Source organism: Hoplias malabaricus, chromosome 6, assembly GCF_029633855.1.
Source record: "Hoplias malabaricus isolate fHopMal1 chromosome 6, fHopMal1.hap1, whole genome shotgun sequence".
In the NCBI taxonomy this organism is placed as follows: domain Eukaryota; kingdom Metazoa; phylum Chordata; class Actinopteri; order Characiformes; family Erythrinidae; genus Hoplias; species Hoplias malabaricus.
Genome location: NC_089805.1, coordinates 35,616,671 through 35,628,590, shown reverse-complemented (window position 1 = coordinate 35,628,590; position 11,920 = coordinate 35,616,671). Strand labels below are relative to the sequence as shown.

The following is an 11,920-nucleotide window of genomic DNA, read 5'->3' as shown; positions in this document are numbered from 1 at the left end:
ATGTAATTCATGTTGTAATACTGAGATCTAAAACACACTTCGGTATGACAATAACTACAAATTAATTTCTCTTTCACAGGTACAATGGATGCTGAAAGGGCTCTTGAGTTGTCATAAGGCTTGGGTAAAACTGTTCAATCACTGTACTTTTAAACTAGAAATTTAGTGAAAGCAGGGTCTAATCACCACAATGTAGCTGTTATATATTCAAAGCCTTAGCCTAAAATGGCCTTCATATTTATGCAAAAAAAATTGGAGTTGGTCCCAATTCCTTTAATATGATAGCTTTACTGAGCTTTACTGTAGCCTTGGGGTATTTTTCTATTCAGTATAGTTTTTGTCTGTTTGGGCAAAAAATGAAAAGACACCCTAAGTTATTAAGGGTGGTTGTTTAAAGTGGATTTTGTAAATTCTCATGTTTATTCTTTGACTGCAAATGTTAAACTGTCACCTAGTGGTCGTAGAGGGTAATAGTTACTGCTGATCAGAGATGAGATAAAAATGGAGCTGCTTTGATATTCTCCTGTGAATGTCAAATCTTATTTTTCAAATACAAATATACATTTCCCGTTCTCACAAGTTTATCTTCCAGCAATTAGTGATTACTTATACTAACATTTTTTGAGTGTACATAAATATTTACACATCACGTTTTATTTTAAAATGTCACTGAGCTTTGTGTAACATTTGTATAATTATAATGTATGTGCTTCAAAAGTCACAAGATATCTTGGTTGTGGTTGTGAGGGAAAAAAAAACATGTATATTTGGAACTCTAATTCAGATTTAGAAAGAAAAAGCACTTTGCAGACTGCATATGCTGCACCACTTTAGATGAAATCATCAATGCAGTTCCCCCTAAAGACTTAAAATATTTTCTTGATCATTTTCAAGGAATACGTAAACAGCATTGACACTTTGAAAATAAATATGTATTAAAATAGTTGGCTATTTATAAACTTAGAAGATATTCATTTGTATTTTTTAAATGTACAACTTCATTTACTTTATGATTTTACTTTATCTATGATGCAACTGTCTCTAACCACATCACTCCAAGTCACTAAAAGTTTCCAATGTGTTCAGTTGTATGCAATGTATTTTCTCTACTGAAAGTAAAAAAACAAAAAAACATTTCATAGTATATAAAAAGAATGGTGTGTTGTCTTTTTTGACAAGTTTTTAATCTCACACTTTTACAATACATGCATATATCCTACAAATACACTAAATGTGTTTTTATTTTTGTCATTTTAATTTTTTGTGTATTGTAGATCTTGTGGACATTTATAAACATTTCTTAAACTCTAAACTTTTACTGTCAATATTCTGGTTTGTTTTGCCACTTGTGTGTAAATTACCAGCTGCTTAGAAAAGTATATAACACTTATGAGCCACAATGTTAAAAACACTGGCAGGTGAAAAAAAAGAAAATAAGTGGATATAATTGTGTTAAGGGCTGCCCTAAAATACCTCAAAAACTAAACCCCCCCCCCTCATTTCCAGAAATGTTAGGCCACTTTGTAGAAAGCAATAAAAACTGAAATCTGTAACTTATTTGAAACTCTATTTAACACACAAAATTACACTGAAATTATTTTCAGTTTTTGGAACAAAAATAAATCCCCTTTTTAAATATAAACACATTCAGAGAATAAAAACTGGAGCACAAAGTTGTGGCAGAGGTGTGTTTACCATTGCAACACATCACCTTTTCATTTCATTTTACTTTTCATCATTTATTCATTATGCGCCATTCATTTTCAACAGGAGACATGTTTTACCTCTACAAAGCCACACTGTTGTAATTCATGCAGAAAGGCCTGGCATCGTCCTGATGAAAGATATCTTGATGGCAGCATAGGTCTCCAAAATACCAATATAAAAAGTGACTGCATCAAAAGTACCTACACATATACTGTTGCTGTGCAATTAAAAACATGTATCTCCATTTTTTGTGGATTTTTAGTTTGCTACAACATTGTGTGAAACTATCATGATGAATGGACCAATAGAAATGCTCCAAAATCACTGAATAACACTCCTTTATATATGGCTTCCTCTTGGCATAATAAAGTTTCAGGTTACATTTGTTGATGCAGTGGCGAATCTTAAGTGACACCCACTAACTTCAGAGCCCACGTGGCAGTGTGTATAATGGCAGAATGATGGTTCTCAAACAACACCGCCTGAGGGCTGGATGATTACATTTAGCAGCAGTTTCCACCCTTGCTCTTTACACACCAAGATCTACCGATTCTGAATTTTTTCATGGTATTATTAACAGAATATCACGAACGACTTACATTATTAGCAATTTAAAGATAAATGGACTTTAAACGGACTTACCATTCTCTCGCAAACTTTGGCATCAACTGATGAGTAACAACTGAGCATTTTGTGAATGCTAATTTTTTATTCAATTGTTTATAGTGTAATGCTTAAGAACAGTGTAACATTTATTTTGACAGTCTCAACTTTTTTTTTTTTTGGGTGTTATGCAGGCATCAGATTCAAAACTAATTTATGTGTACAAATCACAATCAATTTGCTCAGTGAAAACATTGGAAATATTGGGTTTTCAATTTCTGCAGTGGAATTTTCCTTCCAGGTATCTTGGAATTATTTTTTTCAGTTTTAAAAGTATTTTATGGCAAGACCATTTTTAATTCATTCATACAATGTCTGTAACTGCTTATCCAGTTCAGGGTTGCGGTGGGTCCGAGGCCCAACAGGAATCAGTGGGTATAAGGTGGGAACACATCCTGGAGGGAGGTGCATGACATTTTTATGTAATTGCTTGTAGCTGGACATGCCAGGATACAAACTGCATATAAGCTGTTTACAGATCTACACACATGATTACATTTTAGTTTGAGTTTTTGAAATAATTAAAATAATGTATATATTTTTGCATTTTTTAATATTGGAGTTATGTAGGGGCTACGGTATATTTCTTCACTTAAAATATATTTGTTAATGTGTTACCCGAAAATCTGTGTTATTAAGGAATCACCAAGACATGCAAAAATGCTGTATTCGTGTCAATCTGAAGTACACACTCTCAAAGAGTCCAAACATCTCCTTTTGCCCCAGCAATGAATAAATAAAAAAATGAAAAAGATTTTTTTATATTTATTTTACATTTTTATTTTGTGTGTGTGTTTGTGTGGTTAGCATTATCCCATGTGTTTAAATATGTAATGACACTGTTTCCAAGTGTTTGAATAACCTCATTCATGTTAACTAAAAGGTAACCGTTCATGATGCGTCCCTTTAGGAGGACCTGAGTTGAAAGGTAACATTACACCTTAAACACACTCTGTTATTCACTAAGACATTTTGAGAAGCATTACATGCATTGTGCCATACAGGGTTTAGAGATAATACCAACATTAAAACAGATGCACATACGTGCTATTTATTTATTTTTTTTGAGATGATAAATGATGTAAGGAATGAATTAAACTCTGTGAGAAGCGCTTACTTATCCTTGAGCCCTTTGCCTTTAATTGCTGTTAATTAATAATCATAACTGGTGGTGGTCACTGGGATGTTGGGTTGTCATGGTAACTGTAGATTTAAAGAGTTTGAAGTGGGTGTAGAGTGAAAGAAGGTCTAGCTTATGTTTCCACCTTTCAGTGTTTTACAGGTGATTTTTCCTAGTTTGGTCATCAGATCTTTCTCTTTCCACTGAGCTATGCACACCTCCGAGATCTTCAGGTCAACCTGAGGAGGGACACACATTCACACATACACGTAAATGTCTGACAGAATAAGCTACCCACCATCCTTAATGCAAACTGAAGTGAAAAATATCCAGGTTCATATCCATCTCATTCACACACCTGTACTTTTTCAAACACCTTCTTCTTTGGCTTTAGTTCATCATCTGGTTTGCCCGACTCAAATCCCTCCACAAAAACACGATCTCCTGGTGCTGATCCCTCAGGAGGATCTAAAGGCTCTACTCTTCTGGGGTCACCCTCACTGTAACCCATTGAATATACAAAAATAAAGAGATGTTAATGAATACCCTGCAGAAAGTTCTGCCAATTTGTTCTAATGCCTGAAACGTATAGATACTCACACTGATGCACAGAGCAGCATAGCCTGAGACTCAATGCCTCGCATCTTCTGCGGCTTCAGATTGCACAGCAATATCACAAGTCGGTCCTGAAGCTCTTCTTGAGAAACAAAAGCAACCAATCCGCTCACAACTGTCCGTGGCTGCTCCTCTCCAACATCAATCTTCTCTAAGTACAGGGAGTCTGCATCTGGGTGCTGCAGAGTTTGAGAGAAAAGCAAATTCTTAAAGGATCAGCAGGGAAGCATCCTAAATTAAAGCAATTAAATGCAGGTGTTCCTTTCATCATTTAACAACACAAAGAGCTATTCATAAGATTTATACACCTGGTTAAATCATCTTGATCCATTTTCGAGCCTTTAACATGCATATCCAGAACAAAATAACTATATTTTACAGATCAGTTCTTGTTTTATAAAAATCTTTTTAGGTTGTTTACATATTTAAGGAAAATAACCTGGGGTAGGATGTTTGTATTTAAAAAGCAGCTAGAAAAAGTGTTTGTTTGACATCCTTCAGCATTTGTCTCAGCTCAGCAGTTCCCTGGAATATTCTGAGATAAACTGGCTTTGTATTCATAAGATGTCGGCCCAGACTTCAAGTGCATAGTGTGTAGTCTCATCTCTTCTAAAACTTAGAGAAGTCAAAATATTTTTTAAAAAATAATAAAAAAAATAGCCAAATGAGACTGTTCCCCTTTAGCTTTTATATATTTGAGATTAATTGATGTGTTCTACTGAGTACTTTACCTTCTCTACACTGATAATTTTGCCCACTCTGAGGTCCAGTCTGGATGGAACAATATCATCTTCTTCTGCTGCATCTTTTGGGTTCCCTTTTGCTGCAAACTCTGAGAAACATGCACTAATTATTTTTCAGGCTAAATAAAAAAAGGACATAAACTATTTACATGCACATACACAACTTCATACAATAAGAAATATATATCCATCCATCCATCCATTATCTGTAACCCTTATCCAGTTCAGGGTTGCGGTGGGTCCAGGGCCTACCTGGAATCATTGGGCGCAAGGTGGGAACACACCCTGGAGGGGGAGCCAGTCCTTCACAGGGCAACACACACACACACACACACACATTCACACCTACGGACACTTTGGAGTCACCAATCCACCTACCAACGTGTGTTTTTGGACATACATACATATATATATGTCCAAAGAAATATATATTTCATTAGAATATATGAAGTTTAAATGGGACATCTATCGGGAATTAATTTTGTACTAGGTTACAACATATGCTTAAAATACTCTGTATTATGTTACACTCACTGTTTTTAGAGGGCTGTGGATAGGCTGCATTTGTCAGTTTCCTCAACTCTGGAGTTTCAAACTTTTTCCTGATAGGGTCTAGAAGTTTGTTCAGAGCCACTTCTACTGAGGCTTTTAAATCACCAGGGTGGATTTGCTGTAAAACAAACACGTTACAAAAGAAATTCATCAAGTTAAATACGCATATAAAAATGTCTGGTTATGAGTATAAAACCTCTACATTTAAAAATGTTTTCTTGTAAAATTATGTAAAGAGATTAGAAATGGTAAGACTTCTTCCTCTACCTCTTCAGCAAAGTCCTTCTCTACCTCCTCAAAAGATGTGTAAACTTTGTCACCTCCCCACTTAGGATCTCTCTTAATCACAAATTCTAGTAACAAGGAACAAGCAGTCAGTGAATTACCATTCCTCTGGAGCCCTTTATAGCTGTAGTGCACCAATATTGCCATAAGGAGGCACCAACTTAGATCAAACTCACCAGAATTCAGGGAGAAGAGGACATGCTTGACAAAGGAAAGAACTCCATTATTTTGAATATTCCCAGGCTCACAAAAGGCCTTCTTCAACTTCTTCTTCACATCATCTTTTTTGTCAAGAAGGTCTATCTTGGACTCCTGGGTCAAAGGTAAAATGTTAGCATGAACTACATGTATATGCATACGACTATCAAGGGGTACTAAAAGAATAGAGGCTATTGGGACTTAACCTCTTCAGAAGAACTCATTTTGGTTCCAGTCAGACCAGGCACCATTGGGTTCATCATGTGGATCCGTTTTGTGTAACCTAGAGAGGGCAGGTACTGTGGAAATAAAAGAAAAAGAAGAACACAAAACCAGTCACTGACTGATATTGTGATATAATGCCAATGCAAAGAGACATCAAAATGTTTATACCTTTTCCGCCAGAGTGAAAATCTTTCTTTGGTCCACTCCACCAAACTGAGCATCCACCTTTAAGTATTCCTCATCCAGGGCCTAAACATGACAGAAATCAGTGACCTCAAGATTACTACACTGATATTACCCAAGACAATACTTAGGCTTTCAAACTGAAAAACAATAGGGAATCTAGGTATATCCCTAGGAGTCTGTGTTAGTGCAGCAAAACACCTGTAATCCAGGGTAGAGCAGGCCACTCAGAAGAGGATGTTCCACCTGCTTCACTACCTCAGCTCCAGCTTTCTTAGCATCATGCTCAGTCACCATAGACGAGAGTCTATACACATCCAGTGTGTATTCTCTGCAGAGTGATAGAACCCAAAATTATATGAAGGTTTGCAGAATGTTAGACAATTAAAAAAATATTGTTGCTGTCAGGAGAAAATGTTTTATCTATATTTTTTATTTCTTTCTAGAAATTTGAAATCACCAGCTGCCATTTACACACATTTGAAACATGGACCAACACATTTATGACCAAAACTAAATATTGTTAAATTAACCTAGACTGAATGTTGAAAGGATGTTTTTTTCCTCCTTTTCTTAAAGTTTTTTTTTATATACTTCAGGTTTTTTCTGACAAGGATGATGTGTTCACCCAAGACATTTTCAAACTCTTCAAAGTCCTTTTTTCTGCGTTTGATGAATGCATTAAAATCAGACCAACCAATCATAGCACCGCTGCCATGGTTACAGCCCAAACAAATTGTTTGTAGCAGGATAACGCAAAAACATAAAACATAACCAACACGCTGAGTACTAAAATGCATAAGTTAAAGGGAATATAATCACTTTTAATGAATAGAGTAACACACAGAAGCAGAGCCTCAAACTCAAAGTATAACAATAAATTCATCAGTGCTCCGACTCAATAAATCTGTTTATTTTTCCTCTTCCAGCATCTTCCCCTGATTTCAGAGCGCTGAGACAAAAAACAATGTGAAGGTTCCACTACTTTAAAAATTGCAACCGTTATTACATGTTGAAAAATCGTACTCTCTGTGAAAAGGCCTTTACAGTGTAAAAGAATATGAACACTATTCCACAGTGTCCACAAAATGTATGTAATGTCTCTTTTTCAAGGTATAACTGGCGTCCTCTTAAAACACAGATCTTACCTGCTAAGCTGAAAATCTGTGCCTTTGACAAACTTTAGCTTATCCAGGGGGACCCCAATACTCTCAAGCATGGCTTTGATGACTTGCTCATAGTACTTCACCCGGAGCTCCAGCAGTTCCCAGGGGGCCTTCATGTTGTCCAAGTAGGCATGAAGGTCAGCAAAAAGGATAGTTACCTATGAGTCAAACATAGATATAAGACATATACACAATTAAATGTACATTATTAACGCAAATGATCATTAACATTCTCAAGTTTAAAAGGGTTTCTGTGATGTTTTAACATAAAAACAACAAAGCACCCACCTCACAGCCAGCCTTCAGGAAGTCAGCAATCTTTGACATGGGAACAAAATATGCCACGTGTGGTTTGCCTGTGGTTGCTGTTCCCCAGTAAACTTTTAATTCTCTTTCCTGAAGAATCTGCTTAAGCTTTTCCTCCCCAAGAACCTCCTACAGACATAAAGCCACTTTAAATTAAGCATGTTTTGTTAAGAAACAACTTAAGCTGAGTGGTTTAAACTAGGGGTGGTACTTTAACGCGTTAATTTCGATTAATTAATTACGGGGAAAATAATGAAATAAACAATTTAACGCATTTTAATTGCACTTTGCACCATGGAAAGTTTCTCACTACATGAGTTCCAGACATACAGATTATAACGACGCTGTACAATGTGATGAACATGATGGAGATGACGGAAGAGACTACGCTGGTGGATGGGAAATTTAAATACAAGAAACTTCCAGATGGAAGTACAAACAAAAATGTTGTTATTTGCACTTTATACAGGAAGGAGTTTGTTTATCACAGGAGCACTTCCACCGTTCGTTACCAACTCAACGCAAAACATGTTGGGGCTAGTGTACAGGTCAGTAATGTTAACAGTACAGTGATCCCTCGTTTTTCACGGGGGGTGTGTTCCAATTTCCGCGAAGTAGAGGAAAGATTTAACGAGTATTTGGACTTTTAAATCACCTCCCTGTGCTCTTAACAACCCACCTTTTGCATTAAACAGTCATTCTATAATGTTTTTCAGCTGGAACTATATGTGATATCCTACCAGTTTCTTTAATAGAGTAATTCCTAAGCTGTGATTTAACGTGAGTAAATTTCACTCGTATGTGGACATGAACAATACATGTACTGTACGTAAGAAATACTTGTAAATGATATATTTTGTCACCTACAGGCCTACAAGCAATTTTTTAAAAGGTTAAATAATCGGATCCTGCTCTACCTGTTCTGAGAGTGGAACAGATTCTTGGAGGATAACATTTTATTGTGACTGTCTGCCTAAATTAGAGACAAAGGCGACATATTCATACATCTATCCGTACTGAATTAATTTGAAGTCTAGAGTTAGATCTAAGCCACTTTTAAGGTATTAGGAGATTTTGTGATTTAGACGCTGTGATTTAGCGTAAGTAAATTTCACTCGGATATGGACATGAACAATACATGTACTGTACGTAAGAAATACTTGTAAATGATATATTGTCACCTACAGGCCTAGTCTAATACATGTAAATGATAAAAAAGCCCCCTTGAAAAAACCCGAATTTGTCTCACAGAAGCTATTTCCTGAACAACGTCTCACCTGTAGGTTTCTTGTTATAAGGTTGAACTTTTCATCAGGACTCAGCTGTTCTTCCATGATGCCCTGGTTCTATTCCTAGTAAATATTCACAAGACAACACTTTTAAATAAAATAAAAGTAAATTTTTAAAAATGGCATTTAATCTACTTCTCAATAACTGTGGTTCCTGCAGACACTTTGTGGCTTCTGGTAGAATCTGATCTGATATTAATCTACCAGATCTGACGTGACAGAGCGGTTGCACAAGTCAAACTAGACACACAGGTCTTAACTGAATCGCTGCACTGAAAGATAAACTGTATATCAAAATGTTTGCAGACATCTGCTCTTTCAAGCGTAGCCTTAGGTTGCAGTCATGTGATGACCGTATTGGGGTCAGATTGTCTGGTTTTGTGAAACAGAGTGAAACACTGATGTAAACCGTTGGGTAGGATGAATGTATTCATCTCATACACAGCTCCTCTCCCTGCAATGGAGAGAGTCTCACAACACTCAGAAGCACAGAAACCCACCACCTCTTTGCGTCAGGTGGGTGAAAGATTTCAAAGTGTTTCATTATGACGAGGAAAAATGTATCTTTTGTTAGCCACATTAACATATTTGTCGTCAGATCTATTGGAAAACTGTTAACACAGTACACTTCCAGGCATTTTTTTTCTCCTCATGACCAAATGTGTGTGACTTTGACTCATGTTTTGTTTTAAAGTGTAAGAGACTACAAGCACAACCCACATATTTTGTCTCATTCTCCCCCCTGTTAACAGGTTAAATAATCGGATCCTGCTCTACCTGTTCTGAGAGTGGAACAGATTCTTGGAGGATAACATTTTATTGTGACTGTCTGCCTAAATTAGAGACACAGGTGGCATATTCATACATCTATCCGTACTGAATTAATGTGAAGTCTACAGTTAGATCCAAGCCACTTTTAAGGTATTAGGAGATTTTCTTGGAAATAACTTCTAAAAAAATTCAGTATTAATCATCAGGGGTGGATTTTAGGGGTTCATTCAAAAACCGAAGGAGTAATTTGAGAGCTGTAGAGTCTGAACTGACATTGCTTGTACAAAATATACAACAGTGCCAGTGTTACACCGAATTCTGTGACCCTAGAGTGCGATAATTCATGTCCAGCATAGGGGCCACAATTTCTGACAGCTGCCGTCAGAATTTGTGACCTCACTGAATAATAATTACATACATGTACTTAAACCTGAATGTTTATAAGGTTTACATTGAGATTCAGTGGGAGTCACAAATTCTGACAGCAGCTGTCAGAAATTGTGACCCCCCCCCACCCCACCCCCCCCCGCCATGAAGTAGCGCCCTCTAGGGACACAGAATTCAATGGTCACACAATTTGGTGTAACACCGGTGTCTGCAATGGGTGCAATTTAGGTTTCAGTAGATGAATTCTGTACCTGTGCGTGTTAACTGAACACTTTTGGACAAACAGTGTAGGTCAACAGTGGTTCTGCGAATATAAATAACGACAATGTTTCTAAACAATATCTTTAATAGGCACATTTGTTTGTTTCGAGACATTATGATGAACTAAAAAATAGCGAGGTCGGGCAATAGGAGGAAGGTCATACAGAGTTATGTTACAAATTCTAGTTTATAAAGTATGACTACATCTCGGAGAATACAAAACACCAACCCCCAAACCCGGCTCACCCTCGCACTTCACTGAAATACCAGCTGCTGACTCTCTATGAGGCTCAGAGCTCGCACATTTCCGTATTATTAGGCGACTAGCATCATAACTTTATATTTATCTGCCATGTTGGGTAACGACAACATTTATACACATTGTAGAATAGACCCAATTAATACATTAATTAATCATATAAGAAAGAACATAAGAACATTTTGTGCCACATTACCCGAGTCTCCGCCGGTTCAGAAAACGTGTAGCCTAGTGCCGGTTACGTCATCTCTTTCAAAATAAAAGACCATGAATTTTACGTGAGTTACAGCTTAATAAATAACTGTTTAAATGTCACAAAGATACATTTTTAAATGTGATTTATCTCTATTCAACTCAGTAATAACATCCTCCAAAATTACGACAGATTTATTTTTCTTGACTGTAAGGCATGGAAATGAAAGGCCAAATCTCAAATGTTTCTCTGCTCCCTACATAGTGCACCATACCCTGCTCACTATATAGTGCGACGAATTCTCTATAGCCAGACAGTGCATTATATATCGGAAATTATATATCTGAAAAATAAAGACATTTATATTCATTTACAAACCTCTAGCATTTAGTTCAGTATCTGGATCTAAGACGTATTTTCATGACCTACGCTGTACACTCTGTAGGGAGTGAGGATCTATTTGAAATATATGAACGACGTTGCATCAGCGCCGACTAATGTATTGTCGAGTTTACTCGTCGTGATGAATGAATCATCGATAAACCTTGCGCTGGTCTTTATCCGTCAACAGAGGGCGCACTAATACAGAGAATACAGAGATGCGAACAGGAAGCTGCTTGGTTTAAGATAACTCTGCAAAATGTACATAGTACACTGTATATTTTTTTCCAGATAAATCTCTGGTGCCATTTTAACCCACTTTACACAGACAAAAATATTAATAATAAAAATCTAGATATGTTATCAAGTGTTAGAGCAGTTGTTTTCTTGGCATGGTTTGGGTCCATTTATTCCCTTAAAATAATCACTGTAATCAATATTAATTGCAACTGATTGCTTATTCATATAAGAAAACAGTTCTATTTGTTGGAGACTTTGTGGCCTCTAAGCTTTATGAGACTGTGATAATGTAATCCTTAAGGAAATGGCAGAATGTTCCCTCAATCTAAAATGAATGCAAATATACAGCCATCGTGTATTTAAGGAAAATTATATT

At 36.5% G+C, this 11,920-nt stretch overlaps 2 protein-coding genes across 6 annotated transcripts in view; one reads left to right on the top strand and one right to left on the bottom strand.

Annotated features, from left to right (window-relative positions):
* nhsl3 (NHS like 3) overlaps positions 1-1,210 on the top strand; it is a 65,884-nt gene extending 64,674 nt beyond the window's left edge. For all 5 annotated transcript variants that reach the window (XM_066675695.1, XM_066675692.1, XM_066675694.1 and 2 more), the window contains one exon: positions 80-1,210. In XM_066675695.1, the coding sequence (XP_066531792.1) occupies positions 80-117 (38 nt within the window). In that variant the 3' untranslated portion in view covers positions 118-1,210. The remainder of the gene's footprint in view (positions 1-79) is intronic.
* A 1,931-nt stretch (positions 1,211-3,141) lies between these two features.
* On the bottom strand, positions 3,142-11,008 carry yars1 (tyrosyl-tRNA synthetase 1). Its single transcript, XM_066675018.1, has 14 exons — positions 10,927-11,008; positions 9,041-9,115; positions 7,746-7,892; positions 7,440-7,615; positions 6,493-6,622; positions 6,277-6,357; positions 6,090-6,182; positions 5,862-5,997; positions 5,668-5,753; positions 5,383-5,518; positions 4,837-4,937; positions 4,091-4,284; positions 3,849-3,990; positions 3,142-3,729 (listed from the first exon to the last, which is right to left on the bottom strand). The coding sequence occupies exons 2-14, from the start codon at positions 9,095-9,097 to the stop codon at positions 3,619-3,621; spliced, it is 1,590 nt and encodes a 529-aa protein (XP_066531115.1). The 5' UTR covers positions 9,098-9,115; positions 10,927-11,008; the 3' UTR covers positions 3,142-3,618.
* Positions 11,009-11,920: the final 912 nt, after the last annotated feature.

Excerpts from the sequence above, each read along its gene's own strand:
- yars1 (XM_066675018.1), bottom strand. The coding sequence starts at position 9,097 with ATGGAAGAACAGCTGAGTCCTGATGAAAAGTTCAACCTTATAACAAGA. Across the intron at positions 6,623-7,439 it reads ACAGATTTTCAGCTTAGCAG|AGAATACACACTGGATGTGT; the intron begins GTAAGATCTGTG and ends ATCACTCTGCAG. Across the intron at positions 5,754-5,861 it reads CCTCTTCTCCCTGAATTCTG|AATTTGTGATTAAGAGAGAT; the intron begins GTGAGTTTGATC and ends CCTTGTTACTAG.